Raw genomic sequence first — 19,677 nt, 5'->3', positions numbered from 1 at the left:
TCGAATTTTCTGACCCAGTCTCATATGCACCACCCTGTGAACTAAGCTAGTATAATAGTGGTGCAGGTGCCAATAAGCAAAATAATCTGTGTTAGTTAGGGAAATACCCTGCTGTCAATTCTGAAAAGAATAGAAAACCCCTTCCTCATTGAGAAAATGCTCAATCAAGACAATAACCATGTCCGACCATCTCTTAAACTGTCCTGACAGACTATTTGAAGACCCCACCGGTCGGAGGTTACAAGGGGCCACTTTTCTTGGTAAAACTTCAGCCTTCCCCTGACCGACAAGTTGTCCAGGATGGTCACTTTTACAGCGGCTATTTACTGCTGGAGCCAGTCAAAAGCTTTCCCCCTGCTTTGACAGGGAAGCCATCTGGGCCTTAGGGGCATGCTGTTGACGAGAACAAGTGTGCTGAGGATAAGCCTACTGAGGCAGGCAAGAAGGGGTGTACCTACGTCTCTGTGAGTTGCCAAAAAATCTCCTAAAGGAGGCAGCAGGTGCAGAAAGCACCTGGCAGGAGAGAGAATCAATGGTATTCATGTGCTTCTTGATGAGGTCAGCGACATCCTCTGCCATCTCTCCAAAAAGATTATCCTCCGGCACGTGGCATTTGCCAATCTTTGCTGGACTGCCGGGTCCAAGTCAGAGACACACAGCCATGAGAGTCTGTGAATCACTATACTCTGGGCAGAGATCTTAGAGGCCACATCAAAAATGTCGTAGGCGCCCCTGGCCAAGAACTTACAACATGCCTTCTGATGCTTGACCTGCTGGCGAACAGATTCAGCCTACTCCAGTGGGAGAGAGTCTGCTAAATCAGACATACTGCACATCAAGGAACACAAGTATAGGCTCATGTAGAGCTGGTATGATTGGATACAGGAGATGAGCATGGAGGCCTGATATCTCTTCTGCCCAAAAGAATCCAAGGTTCTAGCTTCTCTGCCAGGGGGTGCCAAAGCATAGTCTCTAGAACTCCTGGGCCCTTTTGAACGTGAATTCTACCACTAGGGAATGATGAGGCAACTGGGGCCTATCAAACCCAGGGGAAGACTAAATCTGGTACATAGTGTTAATCTTCTTGGGGAGGAGAGGGACCGACAGAGGGGACTCCCAAGTTCTTCACCTGAATGTCCCATATGATCTTGTGAAGCAGGACTGTCATAGCCTGTCTAGGAGGACAGTCGTAGTCCAGGGCCTCAAATATCTTAGCCCTGGGCTCGTCATCCACTGCCAAAGGAGACGGGATGGCAGCCATCATCTCCTTTACAAAACAGGGGAAGGAAAGGCTCTCAGGTGGAGGGGAGGGATCAGATGAGATGCCTTAGGACTCCTCCTCTGAGAAGTACCATGGATCCTCTTCTGAGTCCCATGAGCACTCTTCATCGGTATCAGCCAATATTTCTTCGTGGGAGGACTGAGACCAAGACCGAGACCGCCTAGACGTAAAGGTACCATGATCACTTCAGTGAAGCTTCCTCCACCAAAGTCGAGGGTGTGCCAACATGGGTGGCAGTTGACGCAGAGATTGCAAATGGTATTGGAGACCTCACCGGAGGCTGATGGCCATGTGGGACTGTAGCAAGAGGCACGGCTGGCACATGTACCTCAGACGCAGATGCACTTTGCAAGAACTCTTTCCAAAAGCTCAGGGAGCAAGGACCGGAGACGCTCAGAGGACCAATATTCGGAAAGGCTGGGGTGCTGGTTTAGAAGCAGGCTGCTGAATCTGCAAAGTCAAATAGGATGCCTGGTCCTGGCTATGGAGACCCATGCATCAGCACCTCCTATATAAAAGGGGAGTGGTCTTCTTGTGGCCAATACTTCCTGGGAATGGTGAAATCCTCGGTGCGTTGAGGGGGCTCGATGCTAATGCTTCTTCCGTTGCCTGGCATCAATGCTCCCTGGTGCTAAAGAGGATGACCGAGTAGATGACGGCAGATAAAAACTGAGATGGTTCATCTAGTCTACCCAGGAAAGTAGTTAAGGTTGTAACAGCTTTTCTGTGCAGGTTACCTCCATGAATTTGTTTAGGGTTTTGACCATCAATGCCAAATATGCAAAAAATATATCCCAGCCATATGATCTCGCCATCTGAAAGTCAAAGTCAGTTTTGTTGTCCTCTCTCCTTGTATACTCCTCTACCCAAAATAGGAAAAAAGATCCCTGGATTGGAGGCGATACAGATCCTGAAGTTCAGAAAGAGATCAAATCTCACCCACATCAAGCAGCCAATGAAAGCAAATCGAGCCAGCCTGCTCCCATCTAACAAAAATTCTACTCTCCCTTTCTGCTATAAACAACGGTTTGTTTGATACCTGTTTTCAGAATTCATCCTCATTGTTACTCAAGAGAGAAGCATGAATGCTATTTTCACCTTTCTAGGTATGTATTTTAAAACATGAGAAATGCTTGAGCCATTTTATTAGTAGTTCTCATTTTTTTCTGCACTTTTTGTAATATTCTGCCCACCTTTTATATATCATTTTTTGTACATATTTGATTATACATTTCAATGTCACTATTCAAATATAATTCCTTTATGCATGGTTTTTATATGATTTTAATATGATTTAGTGTATGTCACTTGTTTCTCTGCATGTTCTACATCAGTGTTTCCCACAAGAGATTGAATAAAACCCCATTTATCTCTCAGCTCACAATGAGTTGCAGTTGCTGAATCTCCACAACATTCTGAATAATTGGTGCAAATTTCACAGCTATAGGACACTTAATGGCAGAGTTATTAAGCAGATATCTTGAAAACCATTGAAGCTAGAAGTCTGAAATTTTGCAGTTTTTCATCTTATATACTGATCTATTCTGGTAGATTATCATCAATTTCTGAAATGGTGAGGTGGGGAGGTTTCCAAATTTTGGTTGAATTGATGTGGAATGACCCTTAAAAAGAATAATCCACTGCTTGTTACCAGGATAAGCAGCAGAAAATCTGTTTTATTCTTTTTGGATTTTGTCAGGTACTTGTGACCCAGATTGGCCACTGTTGGAAACAGGATACTGGGCTTGATGGACCCTCGGTCTGTCCAGTATGGCAATGCTTTTGTTCTTATACACTGCTTAGATTTACTGAGATAAGTTGTTAATAAATGCTGTATTAAATTAAATTAAACAAGCTCACTGCTTGAAATTTCTCTTCCTCAGTATGGCCAAAAGTACATTTGATGTAACTGTATTTGGAGGTGGTGTTTCTGGGGCAGGATTAGGGCAGAATCAAACACTAATGCTTGCATTTTGTATTTCTAAATCTGTGTGTATAAATTTCCATAGCAAATCTACCTACACATAAAAGCAGGTGCTGAAGTCTTGGGGACTTTGTACCTTTGTGAAGGGAATAAAGGAATAGAGGGAGGGGGGGGGGGGGGGTATTGGCGGAGGAGAAGATAAGGCCCAGAGGAAGGGACAACCCAGATTCTTAGCTCAGGGAGTTCCAATGTCAGGAGAAAGCATAGATCATTTTCCCCAGAGGGCTGGAGGCAGGGTAAAAACTACGATTCCCAGCAGCCCTTGAGGAAGTCTTAGAACAGAATCAAAGACTTCCTATCCCAGCAGCCCCCAGTGGAGCCCAAGGGAAAGACAGGTAAAGGTGAAACCCAAGACACGGAGGGGAGGCCAGGAATGGAGGGGGAGCCTCTAAGCAGAGCTAATCAGGGGGAGGAGGATCAGCTGGGGAATGGGTGGGGCGAGGAGCCCATGGAATAGAAGGGGGAAGAAAAGGAGGAAGCAGTGAGGCAAGAGGAGCGGATGGAAATTGCAGCCCTGGCAAGATCCACAAGTAAAAGGTTCAGACAGCAGTTAACTGCTTGGTGCGGGTTCTTGGTAAACAAGGGAAGGCAGTGGCTAACATGGTGGAGCCAGGGAGCGACGGGGTCAAGTGGGAGGAAGCCAGGAGATAGAGCTGGCAAGAGGAGGGAGGGGACCCCTGGGAGCTCTCTGCCTCTGAACTGCTGATGGGATTTCTAAACTGCTTGTTTGAACTGCCTGTTTGGAAGTGCTTGTTTTCTTTGAACTGCTTGTTTTTCTTTGTGGAACGTTTTTTGCTTTTGGGATTACTTATTTTGAATTGCATCATTCGGACTGCTGAGATTCATGTCCTGTTGGTTTATGAACTGCATTTTTGAAGCTGTGGAGATTCCTGAACTGCTTTGCATTTGGAACTGCATTATTAAAAACTACTTTTTCTAAACTGTTTGTTTTTGGGATTGCATTCTTGAACCCGCTGGGATAATTTCCTTGGCGGATATCTCAGGAGCTGTGCTGAAATAGTACTGCTGATGTACCTCAGGTCGGAAGGTACACCTGGAGGATTACAGGGAGTTGTACCTTAGTGGAATATCATATAGAAAACTTGGGCCGGAGGCCAGAGTTTTACTGAGAGGAGCGGAGGGATCCTTCACAACCTATGGCACGTTTCAAAGGTTGCACACTTGTATTCTAGAGCTGGTGAAATGCCTGCAGGTGAAGTAGCCACAAATTCTGTCCCAAAACAGAGTCTGAAAACTGCTCCTGAATATCTTTCCATTCACAATCAGTACATTCTTGTCTTCAATGTTTCAAAACTAATGCGTATTAAATCAATGTTTAATAATCTACATATATAATTTCTTCAAGGCTTATGCAGTGAAGTGTCTGTTGGTAACTAACTGGGTATGCATGCGCATCCTACTGTCCCATTGGCACAGGACAGTGACCTGCATGAGCTGATGCATGGCCCATTGGCCCATGCAGATCAGCAGAGGAAGACAGATGCACCAAAAAAAGGATGGATGGTATACCGATGCTGTTGGAGCAAGTGCTAGGGTCTCTACAAATGTTTTGTGCTGTCTGTAGTGTAAGATATGTAGGAAATAAAAAGGTAAATGAAAGGGAACAAAAATATAATCCAAGCTCTTCCATCCCACACTGATGTTCACCTCTTTGTATGAGTCAATAAATAAGGTGAAGTTTTATTTTTTTTTTAATGCTATTCTTAAATTAATCTTATTTATTGACTCCCACTCATATGACTGTCCTCTTGTTCTTAATATTTTCTTACTTGGTTTCATCCCTCAATATAAAACACCAAAAGCGGCATCATACCTCAGATTCTACCTCCAGGATTTCATCCCCGGCTGAGGGAAGCTCCCTCCAGCCTACGATTTGCACAGGCATGCTGGGAGCAGCAGCCTTCAGCGCTCTCCCATTCTCATCATACATCAGCCGCACTTTGGCCCAACTATTGCCTGCGACCAGCACACAGCCATTCTTCAGAGTGCCTCGCTGGATAATGGCTGTAGTCACCGGGCTACAGGAGGGAAACAGATAGCAAGCTAAGGAGGTCATTTTCAGAGGCAGAAAGTCAGCTGGCAAATCTTGCAACTAAAAACAAATTATGTTAACCAACCCCCATTCTTCCTATTCTTTAAAGTTATTAATATAACTGTTGAGCTCCTTCCCCCATAAATAAGACAAGCAGGCACTGTGGACAGCTTTTTAGTTAGTTTCAGACATATAAACAAATGACTGTCTATAAAAATCCAGCACAGGGCAGGTTATTCTCATGCTATACATGTTTCTTGCCCATTTGGTTCTGTGCTACATGAATGTTCTCTGGGTCTAATTTTTTGCCCCTTTCCAAATTTCACAGCACAGGCCTGGGTCAGGAGAGAGGCAGTATCATGAAAAGTTATCCCCTCCCCCACCAATTTGCATCTGGAGAATGAGAAACACATGCAGCATCAAGTGGCAAACCAAGTACATGCACTTCCACAGCACAAAACTGAACACAATCTAAATGAAAGCCATGTTTCCATGGGTTGTAGTTTTATCTGATTGAAAATTGCTATCCAAATTCAAATTATTAGTAGTGAAATAATTTCCCCTTACAAGTAACTCTTCATTAAAACAGGGGCATTGGCTAATGCAACAGATTTCTCCCTAAATGAGAAGATTCTTATAGCAGAAAGTTCCTGTCATTCCTCAATATAAAAGGGGTTCACAAAGAACAGTACATTAGCTTTGTTGCTCAATTGTTGGTGTTACAAAATAAGATGCTGATTTTGTTCAAGCATATCTGAATTTGTGAAAAAAGCTATATTTGACAGGATAAAAATGATTTTATCATGTAATGTACAATTAATTCTTCTAGTCGTCTTTCATAAGCCTCAAAACAAATAGACATAAAAAAGCAAAGTCAATGAGACCATGTTTTTTTAAAAATAGAATGTTAAAGATATATATACAAAAATAAACTTGCTCTAAGTAATACAGCCAAATAAGACTGTTAGAAATAAAAGCAAAGAATAGCCATACTGGGTCAGACCAATGGTCCATCTAGCTCAGTATCCTGCTTCCAGCAGTGACCCCTTACCTGGCAAAAACCCAAAGTAGTACTACCAATCCCAGGGCAAGCAGTGATTTCCCCCATGTCCATCTCAATAACAAGACTATGGACTTTTCCTCCAGGAACTTGTCCAAACCTTTTGTAAACCCAGATACATTAACTGCTGTTACCACATCCTCTGGCAACTATGTCCAGTTCCTTGGAGAACACCTGCTACAGGTAACTTCACTTTCTCCAAGGACAAGCAGGCTGTTGGTATCTCACATCAGGGTATCCCTAGTTACCAGGCTCACCAAAAACAATACTAGGACAATAGGGCCTCAAAACCTTGAGGCCTTGTATTCAATCAATTTTAAACTATATACAATCTAGTTGTGAAGGTGCAGCCTGGAACAGAACAAAACTGAGCCTAGGAGGGTGGAGTTGTATTCTAGAAATTAAACAAATTCTGCAGGACCATCTAACCAAACCGGCTATCTTGCTCAAAGCAGTAGTGAGATTTAAATGTGTGGACCGAAGACCATGTTGCAGACTTGCAAATCTCCTCAATGGAGGCTGATCTCAAGTGGGCTACCGATGTAGCCATGGCTCCAACATTATGAGCCTTGACATGACTCTCAAGAGTCAGCCCAGCCTGAGCATAAGTGAAGGAAGTGCAATCTGCTAGATAATTGGAAATAGTTCATTTGCAGATGGCTACCTATAGATTTTAGTCTGCTCCAGATTGAAGGCCAAGGCTCACATGCAGTCCAAAGTATGCAGTACACTTTTGCCAGAATGGGCATGCAGCTTTGAGAAAATTGTTGGCAGAACAATTGACTGGTTAAGATGCCAGATGACTCCTCCTCTGAGAAGTACCATGGATCCTCTTCGGTGTCAGCCAATATTTCCTCATGGGAGGACCGACCGAGCCCAGCTCGACGTAAAGGAACCATTACCCTGAGAGGGGCATCAAGGTGTTAGTTCTGGCCTCAGTGAAGCTTCCTCCACCGACGTCGAGGGTCTGCCAACCTGGGTGGCAGTTGACGCAGAGACCGCAAACGGCATTGGAGATTTCACTGGAGGCTGATGGCCATGCGTGACTGTAGTAAGAGGCATGGCTGGTGCATGCACTCTACAAGAACCCTTCGAAAAGCTCAGGTAAGCAAGGCCCGGAGGCACTCAGAGGGCCAATAGTGGAAAAGGCTAGAGCCAGTGTTAGAAGCAGGCTGCTGAATCTGCGGGGTCAAAGATGGTGCCTGGTCCTTAGGAAGGAACTTTGAGTATGTGCGAAGAACTACTCTGATGTGATGAAACTTCGTGTAAAGTAGATCAGTACTAGCGACTGAAACTCACTAACTCTGCGAGCTGGTGACCTCCACCAAAGGTCAAATACTTCAGATGACAGGAGTCAAGTGGCTCAAAAGGAGCTCTCATCAGCTGGGTTACAACAATATTGAGATCCCATGACAAGAGTAGGAGGTTTGACCAGGGGCTTTGACAACATCAAATCTCTCATGCATGGAATTGCAGCCAATACAGAAATGGGCTTAGCACCTACATGAAAATGGTATGCACTGATTGCACTGAGATGTACCCTTACTGAGTTGGTATTTAAACCAGACTCAGAAAGGTGAAGGAGGTATTCAACTAATTTCCGTGTAGGGCAAGAGAGAGGATTTAGCAACTTGCTTTCACACCAGATGGCAAACTTTCTCTATTTAGAAGAATGACACCTCTTAGTAGAATCTTTCTAGGAAGCAAGCAAAATTTTGGAGACACACTCTGGCAGATTCAATATCAATAGAACACTTATATACCATTATATTCCCTCCTGTGACTGAAATTCTATGCTCTCAACATCCAGGCTGTGAAGGCCAAGGACTGGAAATTGGGATGTAAAAAGAGATCCTTCAAACTGCATTATGAGGGTCAGAAAACACACCAATCACCATGGTTCCTTGGAGAACGACTCCAGAAGGAGAGGGAACCAAATCTGTCTTGTCCAGAATGGAGCATTTAGGATCATTATTCCCTGATCTTGCCCGAGTTTCAGCAAAATCTTCTCTATTAGAGGTATCGGTGGATATGGATACAGAAGACCTTCCCCCCAATGAAGGAGAAAGGCATCTAATGCTAATCTGCCGTATGATCTGAGCCTGGAGCAGAACTGAGGGACGAGTGGCAAAACAATCCACCGAGGTGGTTCCCCATTCTCAGAAGATCTCACAGGCTTTGCCCATATTGAAAGACCACTCGTGAGTTTGCATCACCCTGCTCAGTCTGTCTGCCAGGCTTAAGTCCCTGCCAGCCAGGTACATTGCTCGTAGTACCATCCCATGAAGGAGGGCCCAATGCTACATCTATACAGCCTCCTGACACAAAGGGTAAGGATCTCATACCCCCCTGCTTGTTCACATAATACATTGCAACCTGACTGTCAAGTTTGGATGAGAACAATTTGGCTCTGTAGCTGATCTCTGAAAGCCTTTAGAGCATTCCAAATAGCCTATAGCTCCAGAAGGTTGATGTGGAGATTTGTCTCCTGAGCAGACCACACCCCGAGTGTGAAGCTCATCCACATGAGCCCCCCATCCCAACCTGGATGCATCAGTTGTCAACACCTTTTGAGGAGGAATGAGAGTCCCCATAGTTAAACTGGGCCTAACTGTCCAACAACAGAAGGGACTGAACAAGCTGTAGTGGAACTTGGATGACATCTGCTAGTTCCCTGTCACCTGAGACCACTAGGAAGTCCGTTGGTCTGATCTGCGAGGAAAGTGCTATTAAGGTATCAGCTCTCGCGAGGGGTTGAAAGGCCTGAGCTTGCAGCATATCTAGTAGGGCTCCTATATATTCCAATCACTGAACTGGGAGAAGATGGGACTTGGGGGTAGTTTAAGACGAACCCTAGGAGCTCTAGCACCTGAACAGTTCTCCGCACTGATTCTTGTGCTCCTTCTTGCAATGTGCTTTTTACCAGCCAATTGTCCAGGTAGGGAAACACAAACTACCAGTCTGCATAGTAACACTGCTACTGAAAAACTCTAAGAAAAGAGGACATTTCTCTGGGTAAGCGAACATTTTTTGTACTCTGTGCTTTGGTGATTTAAAAGTTGGGGTTTAAAAGAGGTAAGGTAGGTTTATCGATAAAGACAGAATTAAAAACAAACAAACTTTATTAACTAGTCTCCCTACCCTTTTCCCCCAGTTTTTAAAAACCTGAACCACTGCATACAGAATTAATGGATAGCCTCTAGAAGGCACAGCAGGGCCTAGTTTCAGTCTTTCTAGAGCGTCTCAAGAAATATCTGGAAACACAAAAGTTGTTGCACCCAAAAAAGGTTGATGCATGGAATGAAGCATGGAAAGTGTTTGTCCCTGAATGGTCCATTCTGGCCCTGAAGAAGTGGGAAGAGTCTGCAAAACAAGGACCTTGGTGGTGGATTGGACCTTCATTTTCTGGATGAAAACACTACTTATTTGAAGTTCCTGCAGTCGGGTGACACTGGAGTTGCTGATGCTATATAGTTAAACAAGATAAGTCATTAACTTTCTTTTTGATATTTGAAACACTGAAATATGGAATTACATAATGTATTGTTGACCATAAGTGGAGGTTTTTTTATGCCAATGATGGAATATGAGAAGTACTAGAATGTACTCACTGAAAAATTCTGAGGCTTTTTCCTCCACTACTGGTTAGTATTGTACCTGATAAATTTTAAGGTAAAAGTTTGGTGAGGTGTTTTGTTGTTATTTGAGCACCCAAAAAAGAAACAGTTCTATATCTAAAGAAAAACTTTTTTTTAGTCCAAATTTTGTCAGGTTCCAAAGCAGAAGTTCTCAATAGTGTCCCATGAGATAAAGCTTCTAACTGAGAATCTTGTAGCATAGCTGTAACATTTAGGCTATCCTAAGATACAATTTCCAAACTCTCCCTTTTATCTGTTCCCTATGTAAAAACCTCTAGTTATTTGTCAAACAATTCCTGGGAGAACCTTAAAGACCTCTCTGTAATAACATCGCAACTTATCCAAAGGGGACATAAGATCACTCAGAGAAATTTAGAAATCTCCAACTAAGCCATTTATTGAAATTTTCAAAAGTTTCTTGCGTCCTCTGAAGAGGTCTTTTATAATAACATTAGTAGTATTCTTAAATACAGCAAAGCGAATGCTACATACCTGTAGAAGGTATTCTCCGAGGACAGCAGGCTGATTGTTCTCACTGATGGGGTTGACGTCCTCGGCAGCCCCCTCCATCGGAAAGTTTACTAGCAAAGACCTTTGCTAGTCCTCGCGCGCCCATGCGCACCGCGCATGCGCGGCCGTCTTCCCGCCCGAAACCGGCTCGAGCCGGCCAGTCCAGTATGTAGCAAGACCATACACTTCAAGGGAAGACACAACTCCAAAGGGGAGGCGGGCGGGTTTGTGAGAACAATCAGCCTGCTGTCCTCGGAGAATACCTTCTACAGGTATGTAGCATTCGCTTTCTCCGAGGACAAGCAGGCTGCTTGTTCTCACTGATGGGGTATCCCTAGCCCCCAGGCTCACTCAAAACAACAACCATGGTCAATTGGGCCTCGCAACGGCGAGGACATAACTGAGATTGACCTAAAAAATTTACCAACTAACTGAGAGTGCAGCCTGGAACAGAACAAACAGGGCCCTCGGGGGGTGGAGTTGGATCCTAAAGCCCAAACAGGTTCTGAAGAACTGACTGCCCGAACCGACTGTCGCGTCGGGTATCCTGCTGCAGGCAGTAATGAGATGTGAATGTGTGGACAGATGACCACGTCGCAGCTTTGCAAATTTCTTCAATAGAGGCTGACTTCAAGTGGGCTACCGACGCAGCCATGGCTCTAACACTATGAGCCGTGACATGACCCTCAAGAGCCAGCCCCGCCTGGGCGTAAGTGAAGGAAATGCAATCTGCTAGCCAATTGGATATGGTGCGTTTCCCTACAGCCACTCCCCTCCTATTGGGATCAAAAGAAACAAACAATTGGGCGGACTGTCTGTGGGGCTGTGTCCGCTCCAGGTAGAAGGCCAATGCTCTCTTGCAGTCCAATGTGTGCAGCTGACGTTCAGCAGGGCAGGAATGAGGACGGGGAAAGAATGTTGGCAAGACAATTGACTGGTTCAGATGGAACTCCGACACGACCTTTGGCAAGAACTTAGGGTGAGTGCGGAGGACTACTCTGTTATGATGAAATTTGGTGTAAGGGGCCTGGGCTACCAGGGCCTGAAGCTCACTGACTCTACGAGCTGAAGTAACTGCCACCAAGAAAATGACCTTCCAAGTCAAGTACTTCAGATGGCAGGAATTCAGTGGCTCGAAAGGAGGTTTCATCAGCTGGGTGAGAACGACATTGAGATCCCATGACACTGTAGGAGGCTTGACAGGGGGCTTTGACAAAAGCAAACCTCTCATGAAGCGAACAACTAAAGGCTGTCACGAGATCGGCTTACCTTCCACATGGTAATGGTACGCACTGATTGCACTAAGGTGAACCCTTACAGAGTTGGTCTTGAGACCAGACTCAGACAAGTGCAGAAGGTATTCAAGCAGGGTCTGTGTAGGACAAGAGCGAGGATCTAGGGCCTTGCTGTCACACCAGACGGCAAACCTCCTCCAATGGAAGAAGTAACTTCTCTTAGTGGAATCTTTCCTGGAAGCAAGCAAGATGCGGGAGACACCCTCTGACAGACCCAAAGAGGCAAAGTCTACGCCCTCAACATCCAGGCCGTAAGAGCCAGCGACTGGAGGCTGGGATGCAGAAGCGCCCCTTCGTCCTGTGTGATGAGGGTCGGAAAACACTCCAATCTCCACGGTTCTTCGGAGGACAACTCCAGAAGAAGAGGGAACCAGATCTGACGCGGCCAAAAAGGAGCAATCAGAATCATGGTGCCTCGGTCTTGCTTGAGTTTCAACAAAGTCTTCCCCACCAGAGGTACGGGAGGATAAGCATACAGCAGACCCTCCCCCCAGTCCAGGAGGAAGGCATCCGATGCCAGTCTGCCGTGGGCCTGAAGCCTGGAACAGAACTGAGGGACTTTGTGGTTCACTCGAGATGCGAAGAGATCTACCAAGGGGGTGCCCCACACCTGGAAGATCTGTCGTACCACACGGGAATTGAGCGACCACTCGTGAGGTTGCATAATCCTGCTCAACCTGTCGGCCAGACAGTTGTTTACGCTTGCCAGATATGTGGCTTGGAGCACCATGTCGTGACGGCGAGCCCAGAGCCACATGCTGACGGCTTCCTGACACAGGGGGCGAGATCCGGTGCCCCCCTGCTTGTTGACATAGTACATGGCAACCTGGTTGTCTGTCTGAATTTGGATAATTTGGTGGGACAGCCGATCTCTGAAAGCCTTCAGAGCGTTCCAGATCGCTCGTAACTCCAGAAGATTGATCTGCAGATCGCGTTCCTGGAGGGACCAGCTTCCTTGGGTGTGAAGCCCATCGACATGAGCTCCCCATCCCAGGAGGGACGCATCCGTGGTCAGCACCTTTTGTGGCTGAGGAATTTGGAAGGGACGTCCCAGAGTCAAATTGGAGCAAATCGTCCACCAATATAGGGATTTGAGAAAACTCGTGGACAGGTGGATCACGTCCTCTAGACCCCCAGCGGCCTGATACCACTGGGAGGCTAGGGTCCATTGAGCAGATCTCATGTGAAGGCGGGCCATGGGAGTCACCTGAACTGTGGAGGCCATGTGGCCCAGCAATCTCAACATCTGCCGAGCTGTGATCTGCTGGGACGCTCGCACCCGCGAGACGAGGGACAACAAGTTGTTGGCTCTCGTCTCTGGGAGATAGGCGCGAGCCGTCCGAGAATCCAGCAGAGCTCCTATGAATTCGAGTCTCTGCATTGGGAGAAGATGGGACTTTGGATAATTTATCACAAACCCCAGTAGCTCCAGTAGGCGAATAGTCATCTGCATGGACTGCAGGGCTCCTGCCTCGGATGTGTTCTTCACCAGCCAATCGTCGAGATATGGGAACACATGCACCCCCAGCCTGCGAAGTGCCGCTGCTACCACAGCTAGGCACTTTGTGAACACCCTGGGCGCAGAGGCGAGCCCAAAGGGTAGCACACAGTACTGGAAGTGGCGTGTGCCCAGCTGAAATCGCAGATACTGTCTGTGAGCTGGCAGTATCGGGATGTGAGTGTAGGCATCCTTCAAGTCCAGAGAGCATAGCCAATCGTTTTGCTGAATCATGGGGAGGAGGGTGCCCAGGGAAAGCATCCTGAACTTTTCTTTTACGAGATATTTGTTCAGGGCCCTTAGGTCTAGGATGGGACGCATCCCCCCTGTTTTCTTTTCCACAAGGAAGTACCTGGAATAGAATCCCAGCCCTTCCTGCCCGGATGGCACGGGCTCGACCGCATTGGCGCTGAGAAGGGCGGAGAGTTCCTCTGCAAGTACCTGCTTGTGCTGGAAGCTGTAAGACTGAGCTCCCGGTGGACAATTTGGAGGTTTTGAGGCCAAATTGAGGGTGTATCCTTGCCGGACTATTTGCAGAACCCACTGATCGGAGGTTATGAGAGGCCACCTTTGGTGAAAAGCTATCAACCTCCCCCCGACCGGCAGGTCGCCCGGCACTGACACTGGGATGTCGGCTATGCTCTGCTGGAGCCAGTCAAAAGCTCGCCCCTTGCTTTTGCTGGGGAGCCGCGGGGCCTTGCTGAGGCGCACGCTGCTGACGAGAGCGAGCGCGCTGGGGCTTAGCCTGGGCCGCAGGCTGTCGGGAAGGAGGATTGTACCTACGCTTACCAGAAGCATAGGGACCAGTCTTCCTTCCCCTGAAAAATCTTCTACCTGTAGAGGTAGAGGCTGAAGGCTGCCGGCGGGAGAACTTGTCGAATGCGGTGTCCCGCTGGTGGAGAGACTCTACCACCTGCTCGACTTTTTCCCCAAAAATGTTGTCCGCACGGCAAGGCGAGTCCGCAATCCGCTGCTGGATTCTATTCTCCAGGTCGGCGGCACGCAGCCATGAGAGCCTGCGCATCACCACACCTTGAGCAGCGGCCCTGGACGCAACATCAAAAGTGTCATAAACTCCTCTGGCCAGGAATTTTCTGCACGCCTTCAGCTGCCTGACCACCTCCTGAAAAGGCTTGGCTTGCTCAGGGGGAAGAGCATCAACCAAGCCCGCCAACTGCCGCACATTGTTCCGCATGTGTATGCTCGTGTAGAGCTGGTAAGACTGGATCTTGGCCACGAGCATAGAAGAATGGTAGGCCTTCCTCCCAAAGGAGTCTAAGGTTCTAGGGTCTTTGCCCGGGGGCGCCGAAGCATGCTCCCTAGAACTCTTAGCCTTCTTTAGGGCCAAATCCACAACTCCAGAGTCATGAGGCAACTGAGTGCGCATCAGCTCTGGGTCCCCATGGATCCGGTACTGGGACTCGATCTTCTTGGGAATGTGGGGATTACTTAATGGCTTGGTCCAGTTCGCAAGCAATGTCTTTTTCAGGACATGGTGCAAGGGAACAGTGGACGCTTCCTTAGGTGGAGAAGGATAGTCCAGGAGCTCAAACATTTCAGCCCTGGGCTCGTCCTCCACAACCACCGGGAAGGGGATGGCCGTAGACATCTCCCGGACAAAGGAAGCGAAAGACAGACTCTCAGGAGGAGAAAGCTGCCTTTCAGGAGAGGGAGTGGGATCAGAAGGAAGACCCTCAGACTCCTCGTCAGAGAAATATCTGGGGTCTTCTTCGTCCTCCCACGAGGCCTCACCCTCGGTGTCAGACACAAGTTCACGGACCTGTGTCTGCAACCTCGCCCGGCTCGACTCCGTGGAGCCACGTCCACGATGGGGGCGTCGAGAGGTAGACTCCCTCGCCCGCATCGGCGAAGCTCCCTCCGCCGACGTAGTCGGGGAGCCTTCCTGGGAGGTGGCCGCGATCGGCACCGCACGCGGTACCGACGTCGGGGACCTCAACCTGGGCGATGGACCAGCCGGCGCCACGCTCGACGGTACCGGAGGCGCAAGCACCGCCGGTACCGGAGGGGTAGGGCGCAACAGCTCTCCCAGAATCTCTGGGAGAACGGCCCGGAGGCTCTCGTTCAGAGTGGCTGCAGAAAAAGGCTGAGAGGTCGATGCAGGCGTCGACGTCAGAACCTGTTCCGGGCGAGGAGGCTGTTCCGGGCTGTCCAGAGTGGAGCGCATCGACACCTCCTGAACAGAGGGTGAGCGGTCCTCTCGGTGCCGATGCCTGCTGGGTGCCGAATCCCTCGGCGACCCAGAGCTCTCGGTGCCGACATGGGGAGGAGACCGGTGTCGATGCTTCTTCGACTTCTTCCGAAGCATGTCACCGGAGCTCCCCGGCACCGACGAGGAGGACGTAGAATCCATCCGTCGCTTCCTCGGGGCCGAGACCGAAGAGGGTCGATCCCGGGGGGGCTGTACCGCAGGAGCCCTCAGGGTAGGAGGAGACCCACCCGAAGGCTCACCGCCACCAGCAGGGGAATGGACAGCCCTCACCTGCACTCCTGACGATGCACCTCCGTCCGACGACATCAGCAGACGAAGTCTCGGTACCACTGACGTCGATGCAGTCGCCCGATGCCTCGGCGCCGATGCAGAGGTCCGATGCCTCGATGCAGTCGATGGAACGGCAGCCAAGGAAGATGGTCCGGACGCTGACGACGTCGATGCACTCGATGCCTCCGGTGCCGATGTCGACGAAGAGCCCGAGAACAAAACGTTCCACTGGGCTAATCTCGCTACCTGAGTCCGCCTTTGTAACAGGGAACACAGACTGCAGTTCTGAGGGCGGTGCTGGGCCCCTAGACACTGAAGACACGCAGAGTGCCTATCAGTGAGCGAGATTACCCGGGCGCACTGGGTGCACTTCTTGAAGCCGCTGGAAGGCTTCGATGTCATGGGCGGAAAAATCACGCCGGCGAAATCAAAGGCCGAAATGGCGAAAATTGAAGCACCAAAATTTAAAGGGAGAAAAAATCTCGACCGAGGCCAAACTAGGCCTACCCCGACAACGAAAGAAAACTTACGGGGCAAAAGTTGAGAAAATTACGGGAAGGGCAGAAAACCCGAAAGGGTCTTCCGGAACACTTCCGGAGCGCTTCCCGAACTTTTTTAAAGAAAAACAAGGAAAAAACACGTCGAAAAGGACGCGCGAGGTCGACTCTCTGGGGCACGAACGGCGTAACACGACCGTACCGAGCGCGGACGAAAGAAGACTGGCCGGCTCGAGCCGGTTTCGGGCGGGAAGACGGCCGCGCATGCGCGGTGCGCATGGGCGCGCGAGGACTAGCAAAGGTCTTTGCTAGTAAACTTTCCGATGGAGGGGGCTGCCGAGGACGTCAACCCCATCAGTGAGAACAAGCAGCCTGCTTGTCCTCGGAGAAACTGAATCTCCAAGACAGGCACTTTGGATTCCAATTCTACACATTTCTGTTCAGCAGTTTTAACATGCTGGTCACCTGACCTGACTGGGTCAAAACAATATCAAAACGTGAAGCCAAAGAGGCTTCCATTTTTCTTTTCTGTAAAGCTGCCTATATTAAATCTAAAGTCACTACAGGAGGCTTAGCAATTACTACTGCTTCAAACAGTGCAATTTCCCTCAAGGAAGGGGTCTCACCACTGATCTGAACTCCTCCTCCAAGATACTCTACTGGTAATGAGGAAGTAGAAGCCGTCACCCTTACGCTCCTCTGCTCTCCCAAACAGGCATGGTGGAAGAGATTCTAACCTAAGGCACCTCTAGTCATTGTTCTACAGCAACAACACTGGCATGGGAGTCCCAAGCCACATTTCTTCTGGACTGAGAAACCTCAGCATGTGTTCTGAGGCTTCTCCTGGCACTGGAGGAGGTGAATGCTGTTTAGGGTTGAGAGGTGTTACAATTGCTGAGGGAAGATGTACCCAAAGTCAGCCCCTCCTTAGGCCCTGAATCAGTTCCAGAGACGCCAGAATGAGATGCTACTACAAACGAGTAATACTTATCTGGACAAGGTGAGTTCCCCTTTGGGTTTGGGGGATGTCCATACTTCACCTGGCCCTTACGTTTCTCCATTAGGAAAGAGGAGCGTAGCAGGAGCTTCGAGAGACGTTGATCCGGCAGCCATCTTGGCTCCTCCCATGAGGCTGTATTTTCAACATACAATCTCTACCTGGGGAATGCAGGCTTATTAAGCACTTCAAAACCAGGGCCAAGTTTACCTTTTACACACCCCTAGGCACAAGAGTGGAGAGGAGGATCCCTTTCCAAGAATACAGAAGGAAAAGTAAGAACATGTGCTGGAATGAAAGAAGCACCCTCTCCTGTGTCCTGGTGGTAATTTTTCATAAGCATCATAAAACCTGAGTAGAATTTGAATGCATTATTTCTAATCCACCCTTACCCAGGGCACAGTACAAAAATATATACATAAAAACAGATTAACAAAAACTTCAAAAATATGGTAATATACAATCACAGAAAAGAGCATACAGTAAAATGCTGGTTCAGCAAGGAGGCCAACAAATCTGCATCTATCCTTCAAGCAGAACTATCATAAGCTTTATATAAAAAAGGTCTTTCAAACTTTTCTTAAATATAGACAAGCAGGTTTCATGTTTAAGCCGCAATGGCAGGCTATTCCATTCAATGGGTCCATGAATGGAGAATGTGCCAGTCCGCATAATCTCCAAATGCACACGTCTGAGTGTTGGGATGACAAGTTCACTTTTATGTTGGGATCTCAAAGATAGAGATGCTAAATACCATTTCACCACAAACCAGGACTCAAAAGCCACCTACTGCGAGTAAGTGTAGTGATAAACAGTTATTTCACCCGTATGTGATCAATAATTTTTGTGTGTAGAGTACCCTCAGATATAAACCACCGTGACTGCAGTCAATAATGCTGCTACAACGTGGCATAGCACTTCTTTCATTGGGTAACTCTTACTATATTTTTTTGGGTAAAGAGCAACCTCTGCTCATATTTTTTTGCATCCCAATCACCACAGTGCTATAAAATCATTTATATATTTGTTTAAAAAATTACATGTACTAGGTGAAAAAAACTGTACACTTATCTCGTGAGTTCTTGCCCCTCTGGCAGAACTATGTTGCCTTGCTGAAACAATTAGCAATTGCCTTCCCCTGGATCCGCCCGACTCCGCGGGGTTTCAAAACAATTTCCTCAGGGACAAAGGGTTAAGGCTACATAAATCGCTTCTTCTTCTTTATTCTGTCTCAAGCAATCCACAAAACAAGGCAAAACCTGCTTTTACCTTGTGGCTTATAAAGCATCTGCGTCCATGTGAAATCGGAGATCACGTCACTTTTTTCTTTTTTTCTTTTTTCAACTAGCTTTATGCAAACAGTTACAAAGCTAGCAAACAGACGAAATACCAACAGATGTAGAAGAGCTTTGCAGCTCAAATTATGGTGTTCCATTCAACATTGTCATTAAGTCCCAAAGGGTTGATTGTTTTTAAAGTAAAGATCCACCACTGTTCCCGTCTAATCAATGCCGTAGTCCGGTCCATATTATTTGTCCAAGCAGGAACATGGTCAATAATAAACCACCGTAGATCTGCAAATGTATGTTTAAATTGTTCACAATGTGGAACCAGAGGAGCTGTCATGGTTTTTGTAGATAATCTGCTTTTATGTTCTATCAGTCTTACCCTCATATGTCTAATAGTGCGCCCCACATAGAACAAATGGCAGGGGCACTCAATAATGTAAACTACAAAAGATCTAGTGCAGGTCGTGCTGTATCTTAGTAGAAATGTCCTTAACGTTTGAGGATGAGTCCACTGTGTCATAGAATGAGTTTGACTACAAAATTGGCAAGAGCCGCAAGGTTGGTGAATACCTCCCTCTATGCACAAATTATTATGTGTAATAGAGGTATGTACTAATCGGTCCCTAAGATTTTTTCCTCGAGTATAAGCAATGCATGGCTGTTCCAAAAAAATATTATGGAAAGTTAACACCTGCCAATGTTTGTTAATAATTTGAGCGATTTGAGGAGCCATAGTAGAAAAACCCACATTGTGAACAATTTAAACATACATTTGCAGATCTACGGTGGTTTATTATTGACCATGTTCCTGCTTGGACAAATAATATGGACCGGACTACGGCATTGATTAGACGGGAACAGTGGTGGATCTTTACTTTAAAAACAATCAACCCTTTGGGACTTAATGACAATGTTGAATGGAACACCATAATTTGAGCTGCAAAGCTCTTCTACATCTGTTGGTATTTCGTCTGTTTGCTAGCTTTGTAACTGTTTGCATAAAGCTAGTTGAAAAAAGAAAAAAAGAAAAAAGTGACGTGATCTCCGATTTCACATGGACGCAGATGCTTTATA

At 47.3% G+C, this 19,677-nt stretch overlaps 1 protein-coding gene across 4 annotated transcripts in view; it reads right to left on the bottom strand.

The window, feature by feature from the left end:
• Window positions 1–19,677, bottom strand: part of MTIF2 (mitochondrial translational initiation factor 2) — a 74,418-nt gene that overhangs the window by 24,804 nt on the left and 29,937 nt on the right. For all 4 annotated transcript variants that reach the window (XM_030196450.1, XM_030196451.1, XM_030196452.1 and 1 more), the window contains exon 9: window positions 5,101–5,305. In XM_030196450.1, coding sequence (XP_030052310.1) covers window positions 5,101–5,305 — 205 coding nt within the window. The remainder of the gene's footprint in view (window positions 1–5,100; window positions 5,306–19,677) is intronic.

Source organism: Microcaecilia unicolor, chromosome 3 (assembly GCF_901765095.1).
Source record: "Microcaecilia unicolor chromosome 3, aMicUni1.1, whole genome shotgun sequence".
In the NCBI taxonomy this organism is placed as follows: domain Eukaryota; kingdom Metazoa; phylum Chordata; class Amphibia; order Gymnophiona; family Siphonopidae; genus Microcaecilia; species Microcaecilia unicolor.
The sequence above is the reverse complement of the archived record's forward strand: the minus strand, read 5'-3'. Positions and strand labels throughout refer to the sequence as shown.